The 17,732-nt window shown below is 41.9% G+C and overlaps 1 protein-coding gene across 4 annotated transcripts in view; it reads left to right on the top strand.

Moving 5' to 3' along the window:
- The window catches only part of LOC111861910 (ATP-binding cassette sub-family G member 1), a 233,759-nt gene that overhangs the window by 132,612 nt on the left and 83,415 nt on the right, over positions 1–17,732 (top strand). Inside the window, exon 1 of one of the 4 annotated variants that reach the window (XM_023846863.2) lies at positions 2,651–3,084. The exons of 2 other annotated variants lie outside the window; for them this stretch is intronic. In XM_023846863.2, the coding sequence (XP_023702631.1) occupies positions 3,059–3,084 (26 nt within the window). In that variant the 5' untranslated portion in view covers positions 2,651–3,058. Of the gene's footprint in view, positions 1–2,650; positions 3,085–17,732 lie in introns of those variants that run through there. One more of the 4 variants, XM_023846868.2, reaches the window with a different exon arrangement.

Raw genomic sequence — 17,732 nt, 5'->3', positions numbered from 1 at the left:
TAGGATCTGAAGATTTGAAGGCACGAGCTGTATGGTAGCGTGACAACAGGATCTGAAGGTTTGAAGGCACATGTTCTATGGCAGCGTGACCACATGATTTGAAGGTTTGAAGGCACTTCTTATATGGCAGCCTAACAGGATCTGAAGGTTTGAAGGCACATGTTCTATGGCAGCGTGACAACAGAATCTGAAGGTTTGAAGGAACGTGCTCTATGGTAGTGTGACCACATGATTTGAAGGTCTGAAGGGGTCTGGAATGTGGCAATGTGACCATATGATCTGCAGGCTAAAAGACACTGCACTGTAGTGTTTTCGTATAATCTGAAAGTCTGTAAGCACATGCCGAAAAAAAAAGAATATGAGTCCGTGACCCTATAATCTGTAGGAACTTGATATGTGACAGTGTGACCTATGAACCGAAATTCTTTACAGCACTTGCTTAATGGCGTTATAACAGTTCGAACTGAAAATCTGTACGCTCACGCTCCTAGAGAGGATGCACTGTGACAGTACAATCTGTAGGAACGTGATATATGGCACTGTGACCCTGTGATCTGAAATTCTGTAAGAACTTTCTGCAGGGAGATATGACCTTATGCTCGCATGTGTCTATTCCTTTTTCCACGCATCAAGGTCCTACAGAATTTCACATTATAGGTTCACAAATTCATGTAGCAATTGCCTACATATTTTTTGAGAGAATGAGTGGCAATTTTGAAGAAAGAGGAAAGATAAGATGATAATATTTCCTCTTACTAATAGAGTGAGTGAGTGGAGAACAAGAAACACTTGGCACTTACGTGCGTAATGGGAGATGGACATGATGAATGAGAAAACGAAGCATTTGGCTGAATTATAATTTGCACAGAGAACCGAAGTGTTCGGAGGGAATCAACCCATACATCATAAACCCCACATGGACTGACCTGGAATAGAACCCGGTCCGCCTCGGTCAGATAGATGGTAATAGTGCAATGAATATTGAGAAAATACAGCAGAGTGTTTAGAATCAGTCCATGTAACCCAGGAACGTGTCTGACGCTGGTTGTAATGTTATCAGGGCTGAAAATTCGTTTCGAAGTCACAGTGTTGTTACTTACTTAGTTGAGTGGTTATGTACACACAGTTGTGTAATATAGTGCCACATATCTACAGTAATTCAGACTGAGAGGGACAAGTGGTAGTCTGAGTAACGAAACTGAAGTATACGTAATTTTTTCGACTCGTAGTCGACTTTCTCGGCGTAGAGTCAGCGCGGCCTTCTTGCTGGAGAAAGACACTGCAAGTATGATGATAAAGGTAAAGTTATTCTTGTGTTTAATTAGTTGATTAGTACCATACCATGAAGGCGTAAGGGGCAGTAGAGGTATAGCCTTACAATTCTTGACCTCGACACTAGACATAGGTAAGTGGTCAGCTTCACTCCCCGGCCGCTCTACCCCCGGGGAAGGAGCCCCCTTTATTCAGGTACAGTAATGTAAACTTTATCATTTCTTTCTGTGATTGGATCATTACAATATTTTCAGTAAGATGTAGATACTGTGAGTACTTCGATTCTCATTTAAGCAGACAGGAAGCTGTATTATACTACGTAACATGTTAGTTCAGGAGTATCCGCTCTACGTATTGCAGTGTATAGAGCCGTTGTTGGGTAGCGACCTCGAAACCAAGATTCGCTGCTAGCAACAGACTTTTTAATAAGCAGGTACATTCTGCCGTTGCTACTGGTTACTGGCTGGGCGGCCGGGGTTCCAATCCCGGTAAGGGCTAGAGATTTTTCTCTGTTGCACAACGCCCAGGCCAGTTCTGGGGCCCACACACCATATCCAATTGCTACCGGAGGCTCTCTCCCCCCGCGTGTAAAGCGGCCAGGGCGTGAATTTAACCACTCGCCTACATCTAGTGCCGAGTTTAAGAATGGTGGAGCTGTACCTCCACTCCCCGATATGTCTTCATTGCACAGTGCCTAATTATTTAAGCATAGGGACAAATTACTTTTAAACTTCAAAGAAGGCTGTTGATTACTGTGTTTCTTATATTACGGAAAGCATCCTTTCTATAATTGTGAGTTTCTTTGTATTTCATTGGTTTTAAAGTAATAATTTATTTAGTTGGGTTTTATTTCGCTTAGTGGGGGAAGGGGGGTGGAGCCCAGCTGGGTCCACTCAGCACTGCGGGCACTTGTTGGCCTATTGTACCTGTCTCGGGTGATTGTGATGATGGAGAATTTGGTGGAATGAAGATTGACAGGGGAAACCGAAATACTCGGAGAAAACCTGCCTCAGCGCTACTTTGTCCACCACAAATCCCACGTGACCAGACCCGGGATCGAACCAGGGCCATGGCTCAAGCGGTTAATCGTTTGCTTCCCACTGCGGCGGCCCGGGTTCGATCCCGGGTCTGGTAAAGTTGGATTTGGTGTAGACAAAGTGGCGCTGGGGCGGGTTTTCTCCGAGTACTTCGGTTTCCCCTGCTAATCATCATTCCACCAATTGCTCCACAATCACCCTCACCTATCATCTGGGGCTGGTACAATAGGCCAGAAGTGGCCCCACTAGCAATAAAAAACCACTTGAGCTATGTCGCGGCCTTTGGGTTTTAGTTACTCGTTCTAATATCTCTTTGGTTTCAGTTCCATACCAAGTTCTTCATTTCTGCAATGACGAGACAAAAAAAGAACGCTCCTCATGTTACTGTAACATGCGCACAAGATCCCGCAGACTGCTTCCGATGTGGCGGAAACAGTTCACACAGTGTCTGGCTTGAAGGCTGCATGTTCAGTTCCGTAGTGAGTCTACTTGTAGACGGTAATGTGTAGAAACGTGTCAATATATTCGTCACAGTTATATCATATTTGTAATTTTTGTAATTTTTTTGTGGGGAAATATATCGCTATACTTATAAAGTCAGTTATGGTGGTACGGTGATAATAAAAAAGTAGAGAGTTTGGTATCTGAGCCCATTCCAAGGCCCTGCAACTGTCTGTATCTTCCTGACGGACCCAAAAGAGAACTAGCACGTATAATCAAGAGAATACGCGAACGGATCCTAAACCCTGATGTCTGCATCACATTGGCGGACTAGGTATGTGCAACAGTATGTCAGTATGTCTGATGCATGCTCTGTAATGAAGTGTTTGGAGCTTATGGATAGTTGTTAAGTTGTAGGTGATCTAGTGCACTGTTTAATATAACAGAATTTGTGATACTGAGATAAAACTTATTAATATCAAAAGAAATTTAAACTTAAATGTTTCACATGGCATGCCGTGGTTATAGCCCCTTTACTCAGCAGTCAATATTGTGACATGTGGACCCGTTGTTAGGCAACGGCACGTAAACACCAACAGAGGAAAGGCGATTTCTCTGCAGTCCGTACGGAGATGTTAATGAGGAGTTAATTTCAGTTCAGTTCCATCGTAAATGAGTCGTCGTTCGGTATTCGTTAACCGTAAAAATTCAGATGGTAGTTCAAGAGTTGTTGAGCTGTGGAGTATTAACCAACGGACAGCAGAAGGTGAAGAAGTGACCGATTCGTAAATCAGAACCAAGTCAGCCACAGTGGAAGAGACGACACTTGTAGTCCAGTAAGGAATGGAGCGAGTCTTAGACGGTCATTGATTGTGAGCTGTCATAACTGATTGTAATTGCAAATAATGTGTCAATAATTCAAATCATCCAATCCAGAGCCCATTAATATTAGTCACGGAATCCCGAACACGTGACAATATTTCTGGGGTTTTCTAAACAAAAAAAAAGCGGAGAATTCATAATTTTGCTAAATGGCCGCTGGACAGAAACAGAAATACTTGTATATAAAGTGGCATTAAATTGGATATGTGCGGCAGGGGACGACGTTAAGGATCTGGAGTAATTTATATAACGCGAAGCATTGTAATATGCAGAGCGTACATAGCAGCAAATATTATTAGAATGATAAACTCAAAGAATGCGAAGGCTGGGGCATGTGACAGGTATGGAAGACGTGAGAAATGCTTACGAAATGTTAGTGGGAAACCTTAAAAGTATTTAAATGGTTCTTAAAGATACAACGCGAGGAAGTAGACAAAAATGAACCTTTGACAGCACGAGGATCTCATGTGGGCTCTTGTGAATACGGTAATGATTCTTGGCACTTTCATAAGGCAGGAATTTTCTTGACGATGTTACATATTGTTAGCTTCTGAAGAATAAAAAATCGATATGATTTTTTTGGGCTGGATTTAGCTGGCTTAGGAAAAGCCCACTGGTGAACATCTATGTTAGCTGTAATAATAAATGTTCACATTCCTTTCTAAAAGTTCGTGATGGTACTATGTTAATAATATGGTCCTAATCTTTAATCAAAATGACGTTTCGGAGACTGGGCTCTCTTCGACCTGAGGTAAGAAGCATACTCTGTTTGACACAATCGATATAGCTAGACCCTATCTCCGGCCAGAGAAGGCTTTTTACTTGAGGATAGAGACAGATCCCATTATCAGAAAACGTAGTTTTAAATAAAAAGTTATGATTTTGAATAATGTTCAGACAATCGAGTATTGCTTCACGTTCAGTTGTTTTGGTAGTGAGTGGATGCCCGAGTCATTTAGTCAGTCAGTCAGTCAGTCAGTCAGATTGTCGTTTCGTCACTTAGTCCATGGCTCTCACCGGAAAAGGCACACAGTATAATATTTTCACGCATGTGGGGGTACGCGTGACTAAAATAAAGGGTCATAGATAGGATGATCAGATTTATTGGCACCTCGGTTACAACTTCTCTTAATTACAGTCAATACAGCGCTATTGCTGATTTACACACTTTACAGTTCACCGTTTCAGACGCACTAGGACTCTCCGTCTTCACTAGTCGTATCCTGGCAACGGAAGTAAAACACAGGAACTAGCGCTTCAGACCACTCCAAATATTACACATAAGGTCTTTAATTCACAGGTTAAGTCTTCACAGATCGACTTCTAATTATCCTTCAACCACATACTCCCCGTCGCTATATCCTATCTAAAACTTACTGACTCGTAGCGCCGTTCGCCTTTAAGAAAAGTTCTTTGAACGGACCCCACGGAAAACACCGTCTCCCACTGTTGTGGATGAATGTTTACAAATTGGTTGCCTGGTAATAAACTTCCTACAGCTCCGTACTTTCGCTCGGCGCGGACCGCATAGGAAACAATTTCCGTTTTATTGTTGCTTGTATTCTTGTTTACAGAGATGTTGCGTGTGAATGCGTTGATCTAATCCGTTACGATTTAGACGGACATACGGCCAACCACGCAAGATGCTTTTCATACCAGCAATAGAAAAATGAAACCGTCACTATGTTCATGTACTCATACAACAAGATATGTAATCATTGTTAACTGACAGTGTCCAATTATATTCAACAACAGCTTATTTTAAGTATATTAGTATTTTTGTCTGACAATCATAGTGGCCGCGCGGTCTAAGGCAGGAACTCTCTTCGCTTGCTCGAACGCTGGGATCGCGGGTTCGTATCCCACTCGAGGCATGGATATTTGTGTGTACTCTTCTTCTGTGTTTGTGTTGTCCTGTATTGGTAGCTGCCCTGCGTCTGGCTGATCCCCCGTCCAACGAGCCCTACCTACTCTATATAGATTAAAGAATTGGAAAAGCTGCCAAGATCTACAAGGGTTGTAAAACCATAGATAGATTTTAGTTTACTCTGATTTCTGAAAGCAGAAATCCCCCTTTTTTTATTGCTAGTGGGGTGGGACTAAGTCCCTTGTACTGCGGCCACTTCTGGCCTATTGTACCAGCCCAAGATGATAAGTGAGGGTGATTGTGGAGCAATTGGTGGAATGAAGATTGGCAGGGGAAACCGAAGTACTCGGAGAAAACCTGTTCCACAAATCCCACTTGACCAGACCCGGGATAGAACCCGGACCGCCGCGGCAGGAAGCCAGCGAATAACCATTTGAACTATGGGGCAGCCACTAGAAATCCTTTAATGCAAACCGTGTTCATCATGCATGTGGAGTATTTCTTGTTAGCGATGACTTAGCTTTCTGAGGACGGTCAGCAGTGGCCGAAATATGTGTAGGTTTAATTTTATTTTTACTAAATTTTTGCACATGATGGACATTGCTCCCCGTTCATCTGATAAGAAGTGAGACAGCTCTGAGTATCTCTAGTAAAAATTAGCTCAGTAATTCATAGTGCTTTATAACACATATACCGATCGTTAGAACAGCTGCCAGCTTCGTGCCTCTGCATTTTATCGTAGGATATAAATCTAATTATTATTATAACTTAAAAATATGTTTCTGTACAATATAACAATTTATATTTTATATTAGACTAGAAGAGAAGATTTAATTACTCTCACAAACGTTATTCAAGACGACTTTGAAGAATAAAATTTGTGTTTGGCCATGCAGAATATACTGCTATTCACTACAAATAATTTATCCGCAAACAAGTGTTTGATAAACAAACAAAAAATAACTACTACTATTTCTAGCTGATATAAATTACGGTTTCGGACCCGTAGCGGTGCGCGAACCAACGGTTGAAGAGCAGTGACGTTGTTACTGCAGAACTTGCACTTAACAATCTATGAAGGAAAGGGGATCAAGTAACTTCTATGAATACTTTCATTTACAGGAAGTATCCGGGGTCGACTTTGTGAGTGTCTTCAGGTGTAAGGGTTTGTTCAGGCTAAGTTAACTCTTATAATAAACGAGCGTTAGAACTGATCAAATACTGGCTACATGGACAAGAAGAACATGAAAAACTGAACATATTGTGTCATGACGCCCCAAAGCCAGAATACCGAAGGCGTTCATTGCTAGGCAACGACTCGGTAAACACATTTTTGCCGCAACGAATACGCAAGCAACAATAGAGTAACTTCCGTTGCTATAAAACGGAGCTGTAAAGACTTCTTCCTAAAAAATAGAGAGACTGTGTTTATGCGTGGTCAGTGCAAAGACTTTATAGAGAGAAGTTCCGAAGCTTGCAGGAGCAGCATAGAGAAAAGTCGAGTTTCGAGACGCCAGTCAGACCGGATATGAGCTTTGGAGGAGATGTATTGGGCTAAGTCAGTCTTCGGAATTGGCAGTTGCAGAAAGAAGACTTCGGGTGCGATTTGAAGCGACAGTGAGACTGTTATAAATCCTTTGCTAGGAAACGGCTAGTGATGACTGAGAACCCTAGTGAGTATATGAGGACGAACTGTAAAGTGTGTAGATCAGCGATACCGCTGTATTGCCTGTAGTCTCAAGTTGTGTGTATAAGGTGTCAAGAAATCCTACCATCCAGTTCAAAACCCCGTCTTATAAGTCACGTGGAAACGCATATGCATGACATATGATCACGGGCCGTGGCGGGGTCCGACACCAGGGGTGACCTTGCTGGCTGGGTGCCAGTAACAAACTTCTGCTCCTTCTGTTTCTGTGAGAGATGAAGGGCAAAAATGTGAAGTTGCCACTGTGCTTAATCAATTAAGCACCACTCCATGAAAACTTATGGGGTAGTGAAAGTAATGCTGTACTCCTCTTGACCTCGGTACCAGATGGAGGTGAGTGGTCAGCATCACACTCCAGACATATTTCTCCCGGTGAAAGAGCGCCCGATAGGCCTTAGGCACCCCATACACACACAGTTTGGCCTTCCGATCGACCTTACAGGCAAAACTTTCACAGTTTACCCCCTCCCTTTCCTTCCCCATACACTCGCGGATAAGCCGGCAGGATTCATGCCACAATCACGGTCTTCCAGCCTATAATGTTGAGTCACACACGTCACGTGCTACGGTCCTGCAGGTGGAACCGACAGACTGACGGGTTTCACAGGCTAACAGTCCAAACGATTGGCCCGCCGGCCGCACCACACACATCAGTTTTCCCTTTCAGTCTTCAACTGTGCAGGCCGAACTGGAGGCCAAACTGTGTGTGTATGGGGGCCCTTAGATACGAGGCTGGGTTAGCCTCAAAGCCTGTGTGCATGCTATGGAATAGAGGAAACATTTTATTCCTATCGGGAATAGAACTCCCGTAAGATTTCAGGAATACCTTGGCCGAGCGGGTGTTCGCTTTTCAAGACGGACATTCCTCAGAGGAATTAGTTGTTGTGCTTCAGTATGAAAGCAGGTTAACACGTCGGTATTCTCGGTCTGTTTGCGTACGAAATATCATCCAGCATTTCCAATGCACGGCGTCTAAACACCGTCCCAATAGGAATGAAGTTAACTGCTTCATCACGTGAACGGAGTCGGTGGAACTTTTGAAGGAGATTACGTTCTTAGTGCAGTGGAGAGTTGACCTTTTGACTCTTGGTCATTGATTTATATAACACTCCAAAGGTTTCAGGATCTTTCATATCACTGACATAAATGTACAGCAAAGTCCGTACTTAAGGAATATGATACTTGGTACAATGACATGTGTAGTCTACAAAAGAAAACGCCTTGTCCGTGCGTCACGGCCGGACGATTGCATGCTTATAGCACCTCAATTATATCCGACTGTCTCCTTCTTTCAGGTGCACTTGTTATTCACGAACTTGTCTGTCGAACGATTAAAAACCCAAATATAAATACCATATGTTTATTTTAGTGACATTCTTTTCTTGTTAGATACAGTATTGGAAAGGGTCTATTCCGTGACGTAGCGCATAGAATTTCCAAACACGTTGCTTCCATTTGGTTTTTCTTTATTGCTAGTGGGGTGGGACTAAGTCCCAGATGATAGGTCAGGGAGCAATTGTGGAGCAATTGGTGGAATGAAGAACTGCAATATACTGCAGAATATTTTTTGAAGTAAGTTCCTTTATAACACTTCGTGGAAGTGTATTTGAGTCGTACGTGGAGGTAAATTCCGTAATGAACATACTTTCTTCAATATTGAACAACTTGAATCCAATACACGCTCTCACACAGTCACATTATCAAAGCATGTAATTAGTTTAACAGACTATCAAACTCACTAAACCATTATTATTATTATTATTATAACAAATTTTCTGAGCTACGAGTATCAGCTTTGTCATGCTATCATTAAACGCACCAGCAGTATTAAGGACCTGGGTGTTTTCTTTGATACAAAGTTACATTTTCACACACATATTTTCTGAATGCATAAAGCTTTTAGGCCTTATTCGCTCCATTACCTACAGGTTTTCCTCCCTGGAGAGTCTATATGTACTACATTTTACTTTAGTCAGGTCCAAGTTGGAATATGCCTCAGTAATTTGGAACTCTATCACCTCGACTGATGCCAATAAGCTTGAGCGCATCCAGCAGAAGTTTGCGTCCGTTTTTATCGTTTTTTCCTTCATATTTCATATAGCTATAGTGATGCTTTAGAGAATTAAGTCTACAATCTCTACATAAACGGAGACATCACCTTGATGCACTTTATCTTGTTCAGGTCTTTCGTGGTCTTAAATCCAGCGGTTCTCTTTTGGAGAATGTTAGCCTTCGTGTTCCTCCCAGCAAACTTAGGGACTTCTCATTGTTTGGTGTTTGTCCCTCTAATAAACACTGCCCTTCTGCTCGGTGCGCCTGCACTGCCAATGCGGTGGGTAAAGATCTCGACATATTTGCAATCGGAACAGTTTCTGTCAATGACACTGAACCTAAAATTGTTCATAATATTTGTTAATGATACTCTTAATATTACTTCTGTGTATGTGGTCTTATTTTGTTGTTCTCTCCTGTTAACGTTAACTTTAATTTTCTTGGAATTATTATTAATCTATTTGTCATTATGTAAACTGTCAAATTTTGTATTTGTCTTTTAATTATTTTTATGTAATTCTATGTACTCATGCTAACCTTGTAATTGGCCTCTGAGCAGTTAAGTTGCACGTAAATAAACTTAAATTGAATTGAATTAGGATGTTGAGCTTCCACACGCATAAATAAGGATTAATTGGGTTATTATTATTATTATTATTATTATTATTAACTTCTATGTGTGTGTATTGACCTTTCTCACCACTTAATGGAATAACCATTCGAAATGTACTTATTTTATTTTTCTCGCCTGTTAACGCTAACTTTAATTCTTCTTGGAACTGTTATTAATTTAATGCCGTTATATAGACTGTCTTATTTGTATCTTGTTTTTTAGTTATTTCTGTATTTATATGTACTCGTACCAGCTTTGTTATTGTCCTCTGTGCTGTTAAGTTTGCACGTAAATAAACATGAATTGAATTGAATTGAATTGAATTGAATTGAATTATTCCTGTTAGAGGCTGAGTCACCCTGGGGTCGACTCACCCTTTAACAGAAATGAGTACCAGGAATCTTCCTGGGTGGTAGAAGGCGGCCGGCGCGTAAGGCTGACAACTTTACCACCATCTGTGAGTCGATTTTCTAGAGAAAATGTGGGAGCCTCGAGGTCTCACAATCCTATGGGCCTACACAGCCCGTTACTGGGACAACTTTACNAGGGGAAACCGAAGTATTCGGAGAAAACCTGCCCCAGTGCCTCTTTATCCACCACAAATCCCACATGACCTGACCCAGGTTCGAACCCGGGCAGCCGCGGAGGGAAGCCAGCGACAAACCGCCTGAGCTATGGTACGGCCATACTAATCCCTGATTTAAGTACGTGGAGCTTAGTCTCTGAGGAGTTGATAGTCGCTTAGCTAATAAGGAAATTCCTCATTTTACGGAACCCAAAGGTGGATTACGTCGTTTACAAGGACCTCATCTTATATCAGGCCATAATATGAACCCACGTACCGCCGAAAGAGCTTTTGGAAAGATCAGACTTTAATTTCCGTGTATTTGTAATGGAACAAGTTCCAGCACAGCTATTTTTATTCGTAAAGGAAATGACGTGCTTTTGCATATCTTCCCCTCGCTGCATTAAATACCGAACATCAATGAATTCGAATTAGGAGCGAAGTAGACACGGCAGCTCCGACTGTGAATTTATTCAGAACATGGATGACCTTGAATTAGAATTAGCTTTGAACTGTAGCAAAACTTGTTAACTGGTTCCGGTTAAAGACATTTTCTTCTGTCTTATTCTTGTGACTTCGTACTATTGAGGTCCAGCATCCACGTGCTTCGTAATTTTTTATGTTCAATGCTTAGTAATTCTGCTGACCACAGATGCCTTTCCGTCTGAGGCACGAAATGTCTTCACCCGCTCAACACTAGACTTCAGAAATTGCTGTCTGTCTGCATTCTTTCTGTGTTCATGTTCTCTTGCGTAGGTAGCGGCCTTGCGGTGGCCTGGTCACCCGCCCAAATAGTCCTACCGACTTTCTATAAGATTTAAATGCCAGAATGAACTAATTCTGAATGGGAAGAAGCCAGACCGCCCAATACATTGTGACAACAAGAGCAATTGCTAACAACTTTGAATTTACAATAAGAAATTAATGTTAAATTTTCACAATGGTTCTTTGTTAATGTTGATTGTGCTCTTGGATCTTCACCTGTGGACAGTGTTACTACGCACATGGGCAATGTTGCCGACGTTTCAGAGGCACATGCTCTCCAAATCATCAGAGTTAAGGGGGAAAGGTGCTTTAAGCATTACTGCGGTTGGCCAACATTTGTACCGGCTACCTCTTGGGAACAACAAATGCCAAATTACCTTTAAAATGGCCATTTGATAAGTCTTCCGTGTCCGTTCTGACAACTGGCCCTAATTATAAGCCTCCCGTGAGTGTGTTAGACCAAAAATCATGTATCCACGAACCCTCATCCACCCTTTGGCCCTGAAGATGATGGCAGCACATATCTCCGAAACTTCGACAATACTGTTTACATTTACACGGTGTAAAGGCCCAAAAGCAAAATTAACATAATATTACAATGTTAATGGCCTCTGACATGGATAACTGAAGAAGAATTGTGGAGAAATTATAGCAAAACCAATGATATTTTTTTAACACTATTGCGTTAAGAAACATCTGATACAGCTGATGCTAAATAACTCCACAGAGCTGAGCCCTTCTTGAGAAGCCGCCAGTTGCGTACCTATGCAATTATTTTCCAATATTTTATGGAACCCGAAAGTTCATTAGCGTGTTCAGAAGGGTCGTCAAGCGGTCCCTATCTTAAGCCAGATCAATCCAGTCGACACCATCCCCTCCTATTTCTCTAAGATCCATTTTAATAATTATCAACCTTCATATGTCTTGGTCTTCCTGGTGGTCTCCTTCGTTCTGTGTTTCCCACCAAAATTCTATGTGCATTTCTCTTCTCCCCTGTCCATACATTTGATAGAGTCGTGAATAATCCGACGCCTATATCTCGCCGTCGATTCATAATCGTAAAATTGTCAAGTTTCTTGAACTCATTCAAGTAATGTCGGAGGAAGCTACGTGGCTGCTGCCATGTGAATCTCAGATCAGAAGCCATACTATGAATGGCAGTAATACTGTAAATTTATTAAAATGTGACCATGACTGTCTCGATTCCTGAATGAGACTATTGAAGTATATCTATAGAAGGATGTGGAAGTTTGTCTAGAGTGTTAAGTACAAAGCACATGAAGTGAGGTCATGTCAGTAAGTTCGTATTTTATTTCTCTGGAATTGCTGAACAGATTTCGATATAATTTTATATATAATATTTCAGTATAATATGTTGTCCGAATATAAATTTTTATTAACATAATTCCGGTGTTATTTATGTTTTAAATAAACACATATCTAATTTTGTATAATTTCGCTAAACTATTCATCGTGCAAAAGTGTGATTCGTGACGTAAGATAGAGCCCATATTAATATCTAAAGTTCTTGTAGGAAACATTTTCGATATGGTGAATATCCCATGAAATACAAGGGAGCACATTTTCTCTCTCACCATTCTAATAACTTTAATGTGTTGTACCTATAGAAAATGAATGTTACTGTCGATTTATTAAAATAGAATTTGGAATACAAATGCACCCTTCAGCTCTTTCATTCTCATCTAAAACTATTTTAAACGCTACTACGTCTTCCCGAGGTAGCGTCGTCGGTGTAGCGAGTGACTACGGGCTGGACGGCTGAGGGGTGGAGTTCGAGTCCGGGTAGGGTCAGGAATTTTCTGAGGCCCACCCTACCTCCGGTACAATGGATACCGGGAGCTCTTTCCCCGAGAGTAAAGCGGAAGGGGCGTGAAGCTGACCGTTCACCTCCGGTTTGTGCCCAGGTCTAGAAAATATGTATCTATACATTCACTCTCCCATAAGCCTTCATGGCACAGTGCTTAACTAGTTAAAGACGGGACAACTTTGCCTTTTTCCCACGTCTTCCCATATTTGAGGATTTGACAATACGACATCCGTCGGATGAAGACAGAAGTAAGTAAGGTCATGTGATTATAGTCACGTGATTCCAGAGATTCAAGGTTAAATGCGTATTAGGTTGAAGGGTGTAAGTATGTCACAAAAATGCAGTGAACTTTCATTTGTTTCATGTTCTTTATTCTTATCATGTGTTTCTGTTCTACGTACACTCAAGTGGCCTTGTATATCATAATCAATTACCAGAGATATTTGTGGTTTTCATATATCCCCCAACCATTTATGTTTACCCTCAATCTCTTGACGCTTTTGAATTAGACGTACTCCTATTAACGTGTTAATTGGCCGCACCATAGCTTAAGCGGTTAGTCGCTGGCTTATCACCGCGCCGGCCCGGGTTCGATCCCGTGTCTGGTCAAGTGGGATTTGTGGTGGACAAAGTGGCGCTGGGGTAGGTTTTCTCCGAGTACTTCGGTTTCCCTTGCCAACCTTCATTCCACCAATTGCTCCACAATCACCCCCACCTATCATCTGGGGCTGGTACAATAGGCCAGAAGTGACCGCAGTACAAGGGACTTAGTCCCACCCCACTAGCAATAGGAAATACAAAAAATAACGTGTTAATTAGTATTGTTGCGTCGAGCGAGCTGGTAAATAGCTAACGCTCTAGACTAGCATCCAGAAGGTGCTGGTTTCGAATCTCGGCCGGAACTCCAATTAGTTTTACTCAGTTCCTCCAGACGAATGCTGGATTAATACCTTGATTAGGTTACAAGCGCTTCCTCCTCAATTCTCTCTCTTCTATTAATTGTTATACCATTCAATGGCCGAGGTTCGATTCCCTGTAGGATTAAAACATTTTCATTTCTCCGCTGAATCCAGACAGCTCCTGGGCCCTCCCAGCCACCTACACAACGGATATCAGAACCTGTTCCTATGGGATAAAGCAGCTGGGGCGTGAAACTGACCGCTGATCTCCATCTAGTCCTCAACTAAGAGAACCCACTTCACGATGTTTTAAACTTGATAACAGCGGCCTTCCAATATTCCTCGCTCCTCTCACATGCGCACTTTGCTTTACTTGAAGGGCTATATCCATCAGTGCCTTCAAATTTCGTGAGACTTCAAGTGTACGACCTTGAAAAGTCGAGTGCTCTGTGTCCTTACATTTCTTTACTCAATTTTATGACGTAAATTTAGTGTTTATAAAACTTCCCAGCTTGTTAGTAGAAGTAACTACCCTTGAAAGAATGCGTGGGCGGTTCCGAATGAAAGCCGTTGAACAATATAACGCATGTCAGTACTGTGGGTGAAATATCGCATGGGGACAGTGGACAAGGATGTATAAGGAACTTGTTATTACTATAACATTGAAATGTTCATGTCAAGGTGGACTCATAAAAGTATTATATTTAATCTCATATGACAGATCGCTTATTTTATAGTTAGGAGGTTGATTTAGAAGTAAACGCAGAGAAAACTAAGTTTATGTTGCTGTCTCGTTACCAGAATGCAGGGCAAAATCATAACATGATGATCGTAACAGATCCTTTGAAAATGTGGCACAGTAACAAATCAAAATGTTATTCAGGAGAAAATTAAGAGGAAACTGAATTCGGGTAATGCTTGCTACAATTCAGTCCAGAACAATTTATCTTCTCTGTTGTCTAAAAACTCAAAAATTAGAACATACAAAACTATGATTTTGCCTATGGTTTTGTAAGGGTGTGAAACTTTGTCCCTGACATTAGGAGAGGTACATAGACTGAGGGTGTTTGAGAGCAGGGCGCTGAGGAGAATATTTGGAGCGAAGTGAAATGAAGTGACGGGAGTTCTGGAGAAAACTGCATGATGAAGAGCTTCGCCAAGTATAGTAAGAATGATAAAGTCAAGGAAGATGAGATTGGCATGGCATGTAGCACGAATGGGGAGAAGAGAACCACTTATAGGATTTTGATGGGAAAGACAGAGGGAAAGTGACTACTAGGAAGATCTAGACGTAGGTGGGAGGATAATATTAAATTAAATTTTAGAGAAACAGGACGGGATATTATAAACAGGACTGGTCTTGCTAAGGATAGGGCTCAGTGGAGGGAGCTTGTGAACACGCTAATAAACTTTCGGGTTCCATAAATGCTGGGAAATTCTCTAGTGTCTGAGCGACTGTCGGCTTCTCAAGGGTTAATTAGTTATTAGATTTTTCCCCCCCTTGGCTCTACAGCCCCAGTGGGCCTAGGCCTACCTCCATGAACTTCGTTCACACTTATTAGATTAAGTAGCAGTTATTTCATCTGCACAACTCGAATGGGTGGAAGAATATGAATGGTGAATTGAGAAGGTCGTGGAAGGAAGTGGCCTTGGCCTATTTTATGGTAGCCTACTATTCAGTATTTCCATGCTACTGCAGTAAACCTTAGGATAGCTAACTTCAGAGCTAAGATTCTTATCCGACTTCTCTGAACACGAAACACGACTAAATGATGTCTTTCTATGTTTCGCGCAATAAAATGTATGAATCGGTAGAAATTTAGAGACACCCCTGTCTCTGAAATGTTATATTTCTTATGTACATAGCAATTTACTGTTTTAGCGTAAAGAGAGTAACGTTATCCCTGTGCCAACATAACAAATGTTGGCAACGTGTGGCGGTAACATGCGTCAGTGCGAGGAGGTGCGGGGGCAAGCGGTCATCATTGCAGAGTGCAGCTGATAAAGCCCTTGAGAGACATCCAGCATCTAACTCCGATAATAATTAATCACATAGGGTCGGAGTTCGAGTGCCTGTAGGAGCAAGAATTTTCAGTTCTCCACGTCGTCCAGACAGGATAAGGGTCCCACCAAACCTATCGAATTGGTACGGGGAGTTCTTTCCCCGGCGGTAAAGCGGCCGGGGCGTGAAGCTGCCCACTAATCTCCAACTAGATCCGAGATTAAGAATACATGGGCCTGTACATCCAATCCCCCATACGTTTTCATGGGGTAGTGCTTAATTAGTTAAACACAGGGCAACTTTTATAAACTTTGGGATCTTCGCCAGCATCCAGCATCCATTTCACTTTGATGAGCTAACCTAAACCTAGTAACAGAAATCGACAATTCAGCACGTGATGCAACACATTAATAGGATGCTGTACCGAAACACTTCAGTCCATTTGAACCCTTACCAACCTAATTCCCTGTCATCTATTTTAATATTATCATTCCATATTTTTCTCTCTTACACATGAGACGATTTTTATTATGCATAATTTGTCAAATTATTAGTTTCGAAAAGTAATTTTAAATATTCTAATAGTACAATTGCTATCTGGTCGTAGTGAAAAACGTGTGGGTTATGGCACCGTGAGGTCTGATTGGTGATTATTAATATTAGTGTTTCTGAGGAGTTCATTGTCTCCATATTACATTGAACATGCAAGCAGTAATTCCCTTCGAAACGTTTGTACCCACCTACCGGAATTCTTGGTGTCAGAACGCAGAAACTCACAGTCTGAAATCCCACCGCCGTGGAAACCTCAGCGCTGATACAGGTCACTTTGTATCGTTTTGAGTGTTGAAGCCTGGAAGGTGAGCAAGTGGCTAGGATTACGGAAACGGGGAACCCATACAAAATGTTGGTAAGGACCACTCTTACAAGATGTACAATTATAAGACCGAAAAGTCGATTGTACCACTCATCTTCGGAAAATTGGTGGCGGGATAGTTAGTGCTTAATGTTCCGTACAGTTTTGGCTTTGGTGTTAGCTGCGTTAAACCTTCCGGGTTCTGCCACCGTAGTGTCAGGTATTGTAGGTACTGGGTGATAGATAGACAGACAGATAGAGGGACGGACGGACGGAGAGATAGATAGACAGACAGACAGACAGATAGAGAGTCGGACGGACGGACAGATAGACAGACAGACAGATAGAGAGTCGGACGGACGGACAGATAGATAGATAGACAGACAGACAGATAGATAGTCGGACGGACGGACAGATAGACAGACAGACAGACTTGTAGATAGATAGACAGATAGAGAGTCGGGGGGACGGACAGATAGACAGACAGGTAGATAGACAGACGGATAGATATCTTATTAATAATAAGTTAAATTAAAAATTGCAATGAGGACAATAATTATAAAATTGGATGGTTATGGACTGCATCCGAGAGACTAGGATCGAATGCGTGGTGGTTTCTAAGTCTGATAACTGAGTATAATATTTCAACCTTGGATCTTCCCTAGGATATTCCTGTGCAACCAGTAGCTTCTGAAGGTATACACAGGCTGTAGTGCACCTCGGTGTTCAGCCCGTATCGGGCCCTCATACGGAGTATGCGTTGGTAGTTCAGTGTGTCGCGGTGGGCTCTGTTCTTTGCTAGGTGTGTCTTATAGATAGATGGATGGATGGGTTCATAAATAAATGGATACATACATACATACATATTCATGCATGTAAGATTTGAGGCTTTCACGGCGGTGACTATGAAGAAAGCAGTCTTCTGGGATTTGGCACCGTGTATATGTGGTG

This window comes from Cryptotermes secundus, unplaced genomic scaffold, assembly GCF_002891405.2.
Source record: "Cryptotermes secundus unplaced genomic scaffold, Csec_1.0 scaffold39, whole genome shotgun sequence".
Classification (NCBI taxonomy): domain Eukaryota; kingdom Metazoa; phylum Arthropoda; class Insecta; order Blattodea; family Kalotermitidae; genus Cryptotermes; species Cryptotermes secundus.
Note: the sequence above shows the minus strand (reverse complement) of the source record. Positions and strands in the feature narration are given on the sequence as shown.